Source organism: Pan troglodytes, chromosome 19 (genome assembly GCF_028858775.2).
Source record: "Pan troglodytes isolate AG18354 chromosome 19, NHGRI_mPanTro3-v2.0_pri, whole genome shotgun sequence".
NCBI lineage: Eukaryota > Metazoa > Chordata > Mammalia > Primates > Hominidae > Pan > Pan troglodytes.
The window spans coordinates 92,748,140-92,761,771 of NC_072417.2; the positions used below are offsets into that span (position 1 = coordinate 92,748,140).

Here is a 13,632-nt window from a genome sequence, read left to right on the forward strand (position 1 = left end):
AGAGGGCACGACTTTCCCAGTGGAATGGGCTCCTGCTGTGCTCTGAGCCCTGGGTCACTGTCCCCACTCTGGGGATGGAGGGGAGGAGCCTGGAGCACCAAGGGCACGGCTGGCAATAAAGGCAGATGCTCAAGTTGATGCCACCCCACGCACGTGAGGCTGGGACCAGGGGTGGCACTGACACGGCTGGGGAGCCCACTCCAGAGGTACGACCCGGGGATGTACACAGCCACATTCCAAAGACGCACGGGATGAGATCAGCCCGGGTGACCCTGGACTTTGTCCTCCTCGGCAGGAGCCAGCCCTGTGCACCCTGTGTGCCTGTCCATCTGGAAGGCCCAGCATGAGAGGCCCGGCCGTCCTCCTCACTGTGGCTCTGGCCACGCTCCTGGCTCCCGGGGCCGGGGCACCGGTACAAAGTCAGGGCTCCCAGAACAAGCTGCTCCTGGTGTCCTTCGACGGCTTCCGCTGGAACTACGACCAGGACGTGGACACCCCCAACCTGGACGCCATGGCCCGAGACGGGGTGAAGGCACGCTACATGACCCCCGCCTTTGTCACCATGACCAGCCCCTGCCACTTCACCCTGGTCACCGGTGAGTACTGCCCTGTGACGGGGCCTGGGGGTGGGAGGGCCTGAGAAACCAGATGGCACAGAGCCCTGTCGTGCAGGATAAAGGGGAGAGGTCCTTGCTCCAGGCACAGGACAGAGCCAAGGGGACCATTAGGAATCCTCACCGTTGGTAGCAACAGATCCGGGACAAAGAAAAATGACCAGGGGGGTCCTTAAACCCGTGGCCACAGCCAGGGCAGCAACCCCAGAAGGCTTCAGGAGGAGGGGAGTGTGGCGGGCTCCCCGCTGGCTCCCATGGCTCCCCTCCCCTGCCCGCCCCTCCAGCTGGCTGTGTCAGCCTCTCCCTCTCCCTTCCATCCTTTCCATTTTCCACCCAACACCTCCCTGACAGGTCTGCCCAGGCTGTAGACAATACAGACATAGGTTTTTAAAAAGCCAAATATGGGGCCAGGCTCAGTGGCCCACGCCTGTAATCCCAGCACTTTGAGAGGCTGAGGCGGGCGGATCACTGGAGATCAGGAGTTTGAGACCTGCCTGGCCAACATGGTGAAACCCCATCTCTACTAAAAATACAAACATTAGCCGGGCATGATGGTGCATGCTTGTAATCCCAGCTACTTGGGAGGCTGAGACAGGAGAATTGCATGAACCCAGGAGGTGGAAGTTGCAGTGAGCTGAGATCGCACCACCGCACTCCAGCCTGGGTGACAAAGCAAGACTGAATATTATATATATATATATATATGAGGCAAAGACAGGAGGATTGCTGGAGTCCAGGAGGTAGAGGCTGCAGTGAGCTGCAATCACACCACTGCACTCCAGCCTGGGTGACAGAGCAAGACCCTGTGTCAAAAAAACAAACAATAATAAAATAATAAAAAGCCAAGTACCACAAAAAAGGTGTTAGAGAGTTGAAAAGCAATTGGCCCTCCCTAGGGGCTCAGCCACCTCCCAAACCTGCGTCATCCTCCAAAGACCCTGCGTGGGTGTCCCAGGGCGCCTGCAACAAAGATCTGCAGACTGGCTTAAACCCACAGAAACGGATCCGCATGCTTCTGGAGGCCAGAAGGCCAAACCCAGGGCATTGCAGGGCTGCACCCACCCGGAAGGTTCCAGCAGAGGCTCCCTCCTCACCTCTTCTGGCTCCTGGGGCCTCGGCAATCCTTGGCATTCCTGGGCTGGCGGCAGCATCACTCCGCCCTCTCCCCACATCTCCCCAGGGCCTCTCCCCACGTCTCCCCAGGGCCTTTCCCCTGTGTGTGTGTGTGTGTCTGTATTCAAACTTTCCTCTTCTCACTAGTACACCAGTCGCTGAATTTCGGGTCCACACTTCTCCGGTATACATCCCCTTACCTACTAGCTAATCACATCTGCAAAGACCCTATTTCTAAATAAGGCCACGTTCTAAGGTTCCAAGTGAGCATGAATGTGGTGGGACAGCATTCACCCCAACACAGGCAGCTCATCCCCACACCAGCCTTTCTGCCCCTTCCAACCGCAAATGGAGGTGTGCGGGTCTCCCGTCTGCACAGCGCCTCTTTCGCTCTCTGTATCGCAGATGAGGACAGGAGGGACCTTCTCCACATCATCTCTCCTTTTGCACCTTTTGGACTTAGTACCATGTGCACGTGTTTCCTGTACAAAAATAAATTCAAAAAATCTCCTGGAGCTCCACGTGGTTCACTGAAATTCCTGCCTGGGATCTCGTCTGATGGCTGGGCCATCATTTATTTAATGAGTTCCTTCCTGACGGCCGTGGAGGTCGCCCGCAATCTTTTGCTAAAGCAAACAAGGCTGCCACCAGGATCCCTGCACATGCATTCGTGCCTGTGTGCCCGTCCAGCTGTGGGACAAACTGAAAGTGGAAGTGCAATTGCTAAAACAGGTCAAAGAACACGTGTCTATTTGTCTCGGACATGACCTCGAACCTTGGCTCCCACGGGGCAGTGCAGGAGGAAGTCTGCTCCCCCCAGCCCTGCCCCAGGCCCACTCCCCACCCAGCACACAGGGAAACCTGGGCTGTTTCGACTTCGCCTCTTCCAGCCCTGGGTCCGGCCTTCGCTGTGACCCCGGTCCATCCCGCCGCCCTCTGCACCTCTTCCTCCCTCAGGCAAATATATCGAGAACCACGGGGTGGTTCACAACATGTACTACAACACCACCAGCAAGGTGAAGCTGCCCTACCACGCCACGCTGGGCATCCAGAAGTGGTGGGACAACGGCAGCGTGCCCATCTGGATCACAGCCCAGAGGCAGGTAATGTCACCCCCGCCCATACTGACATCGCAGAGCACGGGGGCACCTAGGCCCAGGTGAGACTTGGAACCATGTGAGATCCACGGCAGGTCCCTTCCCCACTCCAGGGTCTCGGGGCTCCTGGCCTACCCTGGCACAGAAGGGTGTGAAGTAGGGCCCCAAAAGGGGCAGGTGGTGGGTGCTGGTGAGGACTAACCAGTGAGCTACGTCCGGCTCGGCCCATGGACACAGCCCTGCCCGGTCCTCTCTGGGGGGCCCTGGGAGCAAGAGGGATTGCTCTGTCCCCCTAGTCGGAGGGAGAACTGCACCCTTGGGCCCTGCAGCATTAGGGGTGAGGGTCGGACAGGGAAGATCACTGTGACTCAACAAGAAAGTGTTTAACAATTAGACAACTTTCTCCCTTTCCACATCCCTGTCACAGCTGAACAGCTAAATTCTAAAGGGCCAAAGACAAAATGAGAGGTGGGTTACAGTATTGACCCAGGAACCCCCCCCCTACCCCCAGTTTGCAATGCTCTGGGGGCTTCCTGGCCCAGAGGCGAGGCTTCCAGTAAACAAAGTCAGTGGAGGTTTCCAAGATGACGCTGGAATAAATGTCAGAGCCCACGCCCACCCCAGAGCCAAGGTATCCACTCAAGCCGGGGTTCCCTCACTCCAGAAGGATCATAGACACACTCAGGGCTCCTTCCACCGGCTGGTGAGCAGGAAGCCAAGGTAGAGACCCTGGCATCGCAAGGCTCTTGATCCAATGAAAGAATATCCTGGGGGAGTGGACGGGCAGGTGGGATGGACAGAGGGCCGGGGGGAACACACAAATTCTAAATAAAGCAGCAGTCGAGTTAGGGGCAGACAAGCGGCCAGGCAGAAGGCTGGAGGGGCAGGTGGATGGGACACATGAGACAGACAGACTCATGCCTGGACCAGAGCCCAGCAGGGCAGGCCAGACTGAGGGTCAGAAGGACATGCTTTCTGGGCAGTGTGGCCTCAAAGCAGGCATCACAGCCCAGTGATGAGGCAGACACTGCGTATCTGGGAACATTTTTTTTTTTTTTTGAGACGGAGTCTCGCTCTGTCACCCAGGCTGGAGTGCAGTGGCGCGATCTCTGCTCACTGCAAGCTCTGCCTCCCGGGTTTACACCATTCTCCTGCCTCAACCTCCCAAGTAACTGGGACTACAGGCACCCGCCACCACACCTGGCTAATTTTTTTGTATTTTCAGTAGAGACAGGGTTTCACCGTGTTAGCCAGGATGGTCTCCATCTCCTGACCTCATGATCCGCCCGCCTTGGCCTCCTAAAGTGCTGGGATTACAGGCGTGACCCACTGGGCCCGGCCTCTGGGAACATCTTTATACTGATGTCTTATTTAGTGCTCAAGTCCAGTGGGCACCTGTTGTTTCCTCTATAAAATCAGGTTTTACCCCCATAGAACATGAGATCAGGGATGTTTTAGAAATTAAAGGCCCCGCAGCTGCAGCTAGGAGCAGGGATGGGTGGGTGGAACAGAGAAGTAGGCACGTGGGGGACAAATGTGTTCACCAGCATGAGACAAGGGGCAGCCCACTGAGGAGTCCTGTCTTTCACGCTGCCTTGTCTGGCAGGGCCTGAGGGCTGGCTCCTTCTTCTACCCGGGCGGGAACGTCACCTACCAAGGGGTGGCTGTGACGCGGAGCCGGAAAGAAGGCATCGCACACAACTACAAAAATGAGACGGAGTGGAGAGCGAACATCGACACGGTGATGGCATGGTTCACAGAGGAGGACCTGGATCTGGTCACACTCTACTTCGGGGAGCCGGACTCCACGGGCCACAAGTACGGCCCCGAGTCCCTGGAGAGGAGGGAGATGGTGCGGCAGGTGGACCGGACCGTGGGCTACCTCCGGGAGAGCATCGCGCGCAACCACCTCACAGACCGCCTCAACCTGATCATCACATCCGACCACGGCATGACGACCGTGGACAAACGGGCTGGCGACCTGGTCGAATTCCACAAGTTCCCCAACTTCACCTTCCGGGACATCGAGTTTGAGCTCCTGGACTACGGACCAAACGGGATGCTGCTCCCTAAAGAAGGGAGGCTGGAGAAGGTGTACGATGCGCTCAAGGACGCCCACCCCAAGCTCCATGTCTACAAGAAGGAGGCATTCCCCGAGGCCTTCCACTACGCCAACAACCCCAGGGTCACACCCCTGCTGATGTACAGCGACCTTGGCTACGTCATCCATGGGGTGAGTCGCCTGCTGGAGGCACCACCTCCAGGGGCTCCCTCCCCAGGCTCTGGGTCTCCTTTTTTTTTTTTTTTGAGACCAGGGTCTTGCTCTGTTGCCCAGGCTGGAGTGCAATGGCAGGATCTCAGCTCACTGCAGCCTTAAACTCCCAGGCTCAAGCGATCCTTCCACCTCAGCCTCCTGAGTAGCTGAGACCACAGGTGCACACCACCATGCCTGGCTAATTTTTGTGTGTGTTTTGTTTTGTTTCATTTGAGACAGAGTTTCACTCTTGTCATCCAGGCTGGAGGGTAATGGTGCGATCTTGGCTCGCTGCATCCTCCACCTCCTGGGTTCAAGCGATTCTCCTGCCTCAGCCCTCTGAGGCATTACAGGCGCCTGCCACCATGCCTGACTAATTTTTTGTATTTTTAGTGGAGACAGAGTTTCACCATGTTGGCCAGGCTGGTCTCGAACTTCTGGCCTCAGGCAATCCACCCGCCTCAGCCTCCCAAAGTTATGGGATTCAGGTGTGAGCCACCATGCCCAGCTGATGTTTGTATTTTTTTGTAGAGACAGGGTTTTGCATGTTGCCCAGGCTGGTCTCAAACTCCTGGGCTGAAGCGATCCTCCTGCCTGGGCCTCCCAAAGTGCTGGAATTACAGGGGTGAGCCACTGCGTCTGGCCTCTCCTTCCATCTCCATAGAGGCACTTCCTGTTTCTAGCTGGTCCCCAGTTTGAGGAGTGTCAGCACTGAAGGGACACTTCCTTCACTATGCAGTAGGGTGTGTGCACATCTGTGTGTGCCCTCCACATTCAGGCACCAGGCAGTGGGAGTGTGTGTGCACGTCTGTATCCATCATGACCAGGCACTGTGTGATAGGCGTGTGTGTGTGTGTGTGTGTGTGTGTGTGTGCATCCTACGTGTCCAGGGTAAAGTGTAGAAGTCTAGCCCCAAGGGTGACATGGAAGAGGTAGGAAAGAGTCAGGAGCCCAACCTCCCCTCAGCAGACGGCACAGGGATGCTGAGCCGGAAGCGAAGCACAGATTAGGGAGCGGACATCCCCGGAAAGGAAGTGACCGATGGAAGGCAGCGTTGAACACCGCACAGGCGGCAGGCCCCGAAGCCTGGAGCTGCCCGCTCCACTCCCATTTACTCAGGGTCTGGTCTCCATTCATTTAACTGGACCTTCCCTGAACTTCACTCTTTAGGGTGACTGATCTTTGGAGGCTCAGAATTCGGGGAAACTGAGTCTTGGAACCCCTCCAGCCCCCACGTTGGTGCTCCTTCCTAAGGGGGTGTTCATAGGGTGGATACGGTAGGCGGAGAGGGTCTGTTGCTCCCAGCAAGGACCCAGGACCCTTGCCCGCTCCCCGGCAGAGAATTAACGTCCAGTTCAACAATGGGGAGCACGGCTTTGACAACAAGGACATGGACATGAAGACCATCTTCCGCGCTGTGGGCCCTAGCTTCAGGGCGGGCCTGGAGGTGGAGCCCTTTGAGAGCGTCCACGTGTACGAGCTCATGTGCCGGCTGCTGGGCATCGTGCCCGAGGCCAACGATGGGCACCCAGCTACCCTGCTGCCCATGCTGCACACAGGTGAGGGCAGGGTGCCCCAAATCCCCGCCTGCTCTGGTGTGTACATGTGTGCACACGTGGGTGCCTGCCTGCCTGTGACCAGGACACCCTTGAGCCCCGAGTGGGGCCACCTCCCCTGGCTTTGGAGAACACCAGAATGTCTCACATTCCCACAACACGTGACCTCTCACGAGCACCTCATGCATCTCGGACGGCACGAGAGGGCGAGGGGGAGGAGTGGGCAGCCTTGCTCAAGAAGGGGATGGAGGGAGCCAGGGTGGCCCAGGCGGGCCTGCTGTGCAGAGCCCGCCTCCTGGCTGCTGGATCCCCACTCCCCACTCCCCACCACAGCAACCTGAGGGCCTCCTTTCTGGAATCTTCCTGTATCAGCCTCCCACACACACACCTCCCCACCGGAACCTGCCCCATCTTGGCTACGAAGGCCACCTGGAAACTGACAAGGTGGCGACCCCGGTGGGGGCCTGGCTGGAGAGGGGTGGGCTCTACTGAGCAGGGCTATGAAGGGCCGTGGTGGACAAGGGCCATGGGACCAAGGGGGCGGTGAAAGAGGAAGTAGGGGCTCGTGGGGACCACCAGAGGACCCCGAGTTTACTGTGGAGGAGCTGGGGTGAGGAGCCATCCCTCTCTCCCTCACAGGTCCTCTGGCTTTCCTTAGAGTCTGCTCTTCCGCCTGATGGAAGACCTACTGTCCTGCCCAAGGGAAGATCTGCTCTCCCGCCCAGCAGCAGGCCCCTCCTCATGATGGGACTGCTGGGGACCGTGATTCTTCTGTCTGAGGTCACATAACGCCCCATGGCTCAAGGTCAGAGACCCAGAAGGCAGAGGCGGGAGGGTGGCCCCACGCTCCCTGACCCTCCACCCTGATGTCCCAGCTACAGTCCTAGGCAACCAGAACAGAGCTGCCAGGCCCCGCCAAGCAGGTGACTCCCACTGACCTCGCTGCCACAGAGAGGCCATCACCCCTGAGATCCCGAGGCTGACCCTTCCAGCCTCTCTGCTCTGGGCTTGGAGGTCTTTCCAGAGCAGACCACCCGGACCAGTGGCCAGAATTCCCACCCTCCCCCAAAAGCCAGAACTCCCTCAGCCTCTGGCCAGAGCTGCTGCCTCCCCTCCTTCCTGCCATCTCTGTGCTCCACTGGGATAGCTCGGAAACCGTCACCTGGGGTGCATTTGGGAGGAGAGCTCTGGGGCTGTGTTCCTGGAACTCTCCAGGAGCCTCCTAGGACACGCATGAGGTGTGTTTGGTAGGAGAGCACCAGGGCTATATTCCTGGAACTCTCTGGAAGCCCACCTCTGAGGACACGCGTGGGGTGCATTTAGGAGGAGAGCTCTGGGGCTGCATTCCTGGAACTCTCTGGAAGCCCACCTCCAAGGACACGCATGGGGTGCATTTGGGAGGAGAGCTCCGGGGCTGCGTTCCTGGAACTCTCTGGAAGCCCACCTCCAAGGACACGCATGGGGTGCGTTTGGGAGGAGAGCTCCGGGGCTGTGTTCCTGGAACTCCCCAGGAGCCTCCGAGGACAGTGCTCCCTTGTCTGTCTGTGCAGCCACAGCCTCCTAGGCCAAGCAGAAGAAAGTCATTCATTCATCCCGAAAATATGTAACGGGAGCCAGCTCCATGCCACGCTCTGGTCTGGGCTCAGGATATGCAGCGAACAAGACCGTCCAGGACCTGTCATTTAAAGGTGCAAGAAAGCAGAGAACACAAAAGCAAATGAATCCACGCACAGAGTGCTCAGATGCTTGTGATGGCAAAGAAGAGACGGCCACAGGCAGGGACGAGGCAGGCGCGACCTTTTCATTTGCCCGGCCTGGAATGGCCTCTCTGAGAAGGTAGATTTAGGGAGAAAACCAGAATGACGAGAAGAAGCCAGACACACCAGGCAGGGGAAAGAGCCAGGGACAGGCCCGCGGTGGGACAGGTTCGGCGTGTTTGGGATGAGACAGAAGGCCAGTGTGCCTGCAGGTTGGCACAGAGCGAGGCTCTAACAGGAGCTGACCACAGCCCCAAGGCAGGAGGTTGTCGGATGCACAGCGGGGAGCCCCAAGCTGAGGTTACACAGGGTCTGAGGTTGATGATTAAATGAGTGGCTCCCACTGCTGGGCTGGGGACAGAAACGGGAGCAGGAAGTGGCCAGTTTGGAGGTGGCTGCAGGGCCCAGCCAGACATTCCAGTGGCGGGGCAGAGAAGCTGCAATGTGCACAGATTCCAAATACCTTTAAGAGGCATGACATTCGAGGTTTGTGGACAGATTATGTGGGAGGGTGAAGAAAATACAAAAATGAAAGATGGGTCCAATGCTTGGGTCCTGAGCCACTTGCTGACATGCTAAACTGTTGGGGACAGGAGTCAGGGGGGCCGAGACTTGTTTCGGCCGTGATCAGCCTCAATGCTGGTGACACGGCCACGTGCAGCTGTTCCTGGGCACAGGTTGTGCAGATGAGTCCACAGCCAGGGATGCAGTTTAGTCTGGCAATTTAAATTTGAGACTTGTCAACACAAGCTATGGGACTCAATGAAAGCCCCCAGCCAGAAGGAGTGGACTGAGAAGAGATGGTGACCACACCACTCACTGAGAAGGCGGGGCTGGTGAGACAGGAAAAGCCAAGAGCTTGTCATGGGTCAAGAGGGGAATGAGGCCAGGTGCGGTGGCTTCCGCCTGGAACCCCAGTACTTCCAGAGGCCGACGCAGGAGGATCGCTTGAGCCCAGGAGTTCAAGACCAGCCTTGGCAATATAGTTAGACCCCGTCTCTGTAGGAAGTTTTTTTTTAATTAGCTGGGCATGGTGGTGCGTGCCTGTAATCCCAGCTACTGGCAGGGAGACTGAGGTGGGAGGATCGCTGGAGCCCGGGAGGTGGAGGCTGCAGTGAGCCTTGTTCCTGCCACTGCACTCCACCATGGGCAAGAGTGAGACCCTGTCTCTACAAAATAAATCAATGAAAGAGAAAGGAGCGGGTTTAGGGTTTAGAGAAGTAGGAATGTGGAGATGTGTGTGGTGGGGAGGACCATTCATGCCAAATGTCACATCCGGAAGGGGACCAGAGGACCCTTCAGCCCGAACCCCTCAGGCAGACGAGGATGCTGGAACCCAGAGGCGTTAGCTGACTGGTCCAAGGGCACCAAAGAGTGGCCGGTGGTGTGTAAATGCCAGTTTTAAGGTCCTGGTCCCGAGTACTTTCAGCCACAACGCCTGCCTCTCTGTGCTCAGGGGCTTGGTTCCTTGAAGCAAGTCTTCCAGCACTAGGCAGGGAGGTGACAAGGTTTCCATGGCGCTAGAGTCCACAACCATTTGTTCTCCACATTAACCAAGAGAGGGACTCAGAAAAAGTCGTTATTCAGACTCACACACACGGAAATTGAAGCACGGAAAATCAAAGATCATGTGACTCTGCATATTCTCACACGGCTTTTCCCCAGAGGAGCAGCCACGGTGGCGTCCTAGCAAACCTGCTCTCCAGATCCCCCTCAAAAAGCCCTGGTGTTGGCCCTTACCCATTTCTGCGGCGTGAATACTCCCACCATGGCCCATTTCAAGCTACCAACGTGAGGTCACCGAACACAAAGTAGGGAAGAAGCCCGCAGAATCATCTTTCACAAGCAGCATCTGCTGGGCTGAGCAGGTTGCTAAGAGCTGGGGGGTCCGAAGTTTTCATCACAGCCTGGTAAAGTCCATTTGGAACTAGGCTGTCTTCTGTGACTAGCTTCTTTTCTTTTCTTTTTTTTTTACACAGATTCTCACTGTGTTGCCCAGGCTGGAGTGCAGTGGTGCAATCACAGCTCACTGCAGCCTCGACCTCCTGGGCTCAAGCAATCCTCCCATCTCAGCCTCCTGAGTAGCTGAGACTACAGGTGTGCACCATCATGCCCAACTAATTTTTTAATTTTTAATTTAAAAAAAGAAAGGCAAGCTATGTTGCCCAGGCTGGTCTCAAACTCCTGGCCTCAAGCGATCCTCCAGCCTTGGCCTCCCAAAAAGCTGGGATTACAGGCATGAGCCACTGGGCCCAGTCCCTTGGGCCCGTTTCTTTCCTCTGAAGCTAGTGTTGAAAAGTGGCCAGTTAAAGGCACATTGTGGAACGGACGCAGTCCTTGCCCTGACTTTACAGAGTCCTCCTTCCCCAGCCAGAAAAGCGGGCAGAAGACTAGGGGAAGCTCTTCTGCCTCCTGGGATCCGCACACTGCCAGCCAGGCCTGGGACAGTGCCCACCCCTCCCCTCCCAGCCCTGGGAGAAGGGTCTGAAGCCTGACATCAGCACGCCACCCCCATGTCCACACCTGCCCCGCACCTGTGCCCTCCCAGGAATCCCTACACAGGCCCTTCTCAGCGCAGCCTGGTAGGGCCGCCCCCTTCCACTGCCTGCCGCCCCCCCTCCCCCAGCCCACCATCCTGTTTCCCACGACCCCTCCCTCCCAGTCCAGCCGCACCGCTGCTTCACCTGTCCCACCAGACCCGCCCTCAGCCTGCCCCATCCTCTCCTCCCAGACCAACGCGTGCTGCTTGCTCTTCCAGGAAGCCGCCGGGAGCTGCCCGCAGGCCCTGGGCCGGCTGTCTCGCTGTGATGCTCTGCTGGTCGCGGACGGACCCTGCCTCCCCAGCTTATCCCAGGCCAGAGGCTGCATGCCACTGTCCCCGGCAGCGCCAACCCCTGCTTGGCTGTTATGGTGCTGGTAATAAGCCTCGCAGCCCAGGTCCAGGGCCCCCGGCGAGCCGGTCCCATAACCGGCCCCCTGCCCCTGCCCCTGCTCCTGCTCCTCCCCTTCGGGCCCCCTCCTCCTGCAAAACCCGCTCCCGAAGCGGCGCTGCCGTCTGCAGCCACGCGGGGGCGCGCGGGAGCTCTGCGGGCGCTGGAACCTGCAGACCCGGCCTCGGTCAGCTGGGAGGGGCCCGCCCCGGCACAAAGCACCCATGGGAATAAAGGCCAAGCCGCGACAGTCAGCACGGGGGAGACTTTTCCCTAAAGCCTGCCGGTTTCCCGACGGTCCCACCATTGACCCCAGCGTGGGATAAATTTCTAACTCCTTGCCAGGCTTCACAAGCCCCAGGGACCCCTCCATTCTCGTTAGGGGTGGGCCCTGGTTGGACGGCTGGCCAGTCCTGGAAAAGGGGTGAGTTTCCTAAAAGGAAGGGGGGGAGGCATGAGGAGGCTTTTTGTGAACGATAGGGAAGCAGCATCTGTAAGCCACAGTGCTCAGCAAGAAATCACGTTAAACCAGGCGGAAACACCGCAAAGAAAGTCGCGTGGATTGGCTCTGACACAGGACTGGGGTGGCCGTGGCCAGGAGCCGAGGGACCCTTCCACACCTATTCTCCTGTGCATTAAGAGCATAGGCTTTGGAGTCAGATAAACTCATGTTCCAGCCCTGGCCCCCCACCCAGATGCTGTGGCGTTGGCAAAGCTGTTGACCCTCCCCAGCCTCAGTTTCCTCATCTGAAAAAGTGGGATAATGAGGACCATGCCCGCCTCCCTGGGGTACCTGAGAGTAAGGTGGACACATTGCGGGGAGGCTGGCACAGAGGCTGGCCGCAAGCAGGTGCTCAAGGATGGCAGCCCCTGGGAGGATTAAAATCCTGCCCTGGGAGGTGCTGGGTTTGTCAGTGCCACCCTGCAGAGTAAACCAGCTGGGACACCAGGAGACGCAGTCTTTGAAGTCTGAGTTTGTCAGATCTGCCTATTTCCCTGCCTCCAAAGCCCGCAGCCCCTAGCCCCCACCCCGGGTCTCCTGCTTCAGCTCCATGGAGTCTCCAGGGCCCATCCCAGCCTGCTCTCTGCAGCAGCCTGATTGGCTGCCTGGGGCTGAAGTCCTGCCTCAGCCTGAAGAGACTGCACTTTGGCCTGGCCTGTGGGCCCCCTGCCCCACAATCCAATTGTTCTTCCTGGAAGGACTGCCCCGGTCCCCATGCCAGTGCCTGCAGCCACACCCCATGACACCCAGGCCAGCCACCCACCTGCACAAGCTCTGGCTCTGTGGCTGGGCTGGGGAGGGGAGGGAGGGACCCTCCCTGGACAGGCCCAATTCCAGTCTCAGCCCACCTCAGCCTGCCCCACCTGGCCAGAGGAGACCAGGTAGAGTCCACATCCACGTCCTCGGAGTGGTGAGCGCTCACAGTGCCGGCATTGCCACTGCCCAGTCTCCAAGAGAAGCCCTGCCTTCCTCTGAGCCCCCCACCCCCACCACCACCACATTTGCTCAGCCCTGTTAATCAGCGTTGCAGGGGCTGGGCCAACCAGAGCTGTGAGAATTGCCTCATCCACAGAAGAAGAAAAGAAACAGAGAGGAGAAAGAAAGAAGAGAGACAGGAAAATAACCAAGTCTGTCTCACATTCAGTATTCCATTGCTCCAGATGTCTGGTGTCACAAAGGCATCACCAAGAGAGTCCTGGTGGCTGGCCGAGCACTTGCTGATGGAGCTTCCGGTGTCAGAAGCATGGGGGCTGAGGCCTGGCTGCATGCATGGGGGGCTGATTTTCCTATCTGTGCAGCCCTAGGTGTCAAATGTGAGGGGTGCCACCTTGAGCAGCACAGTCCCAGTTCAAATCCAGCTCCCCCTCTCCAACACCTGCTCTGTGGCCCTGGGCAAGTTGCTAACCTCTCTGGGCCTGTCCTCCTCTGTAAATCCAGGACCAGTGGCAGGACCTGTCTCATAGGGTGGTCTCAGTGATAACATGAGTTAATATTCACAAACAGCTGCGAACAGGGCCTGCTGCATGGAAGACCTGGGTGTTAGGAAGAGACAGGGCAGCAATTACCTTGTATCAAATTGTGAGAAAGTCATTCACTCTTTTAGACTCACCTCCAAACCTTCTTGCTTCTCTAGCAGAACGTCTCTGGTCCATAAATCCCACCCCTAACAGGTGTCTTCTGTGACATGAAGAGAGGCACCAGGCTCAGAGCTCCAGCAGCCAAGCAACAGCATAGGATGGACGGTTGCCACAGCTTGATTTGCCTTGTGTTTGTTTTTATAATCACCTTCAATTTTTGGTTAGTGCTACT

General features: G+C 57.7%; 1 protein-coding gene across 1 annotated transcript; it reads left to right on the forward strand.

Annotated features, from left to right (window-relative positions):
* Positions 1-267: 267 nt before the first annotated feature.
* ENPP7 (ectonucleotide pyrophosphatase/phosphodiesterase 7) lies at positions 268-12,256 on the forward strand. The gene is made up of 6 exons (XM_003315764.6): positions 268-596; positions 2,685-2,830; positions 4,431-5,057; positions 6,418-6,637; positions 7,293-7,439; positions 11,150-12,256. The coding sequence occupies exons 1-5, from the start codon at positions 344-346 to the stop codon at positions 7,421-7,423; spliced, it is 1,377 nt and encodes a 458-aa protein (XP_003315812.2). The 5' UTR covers positions 268-343; the 3' UTR covers positions 7,424-7,439; positions 11,150-12,256.
* The last annotated feature ends 1,376 nt before the right edge of the window (positions 12,257-13,632 follow it).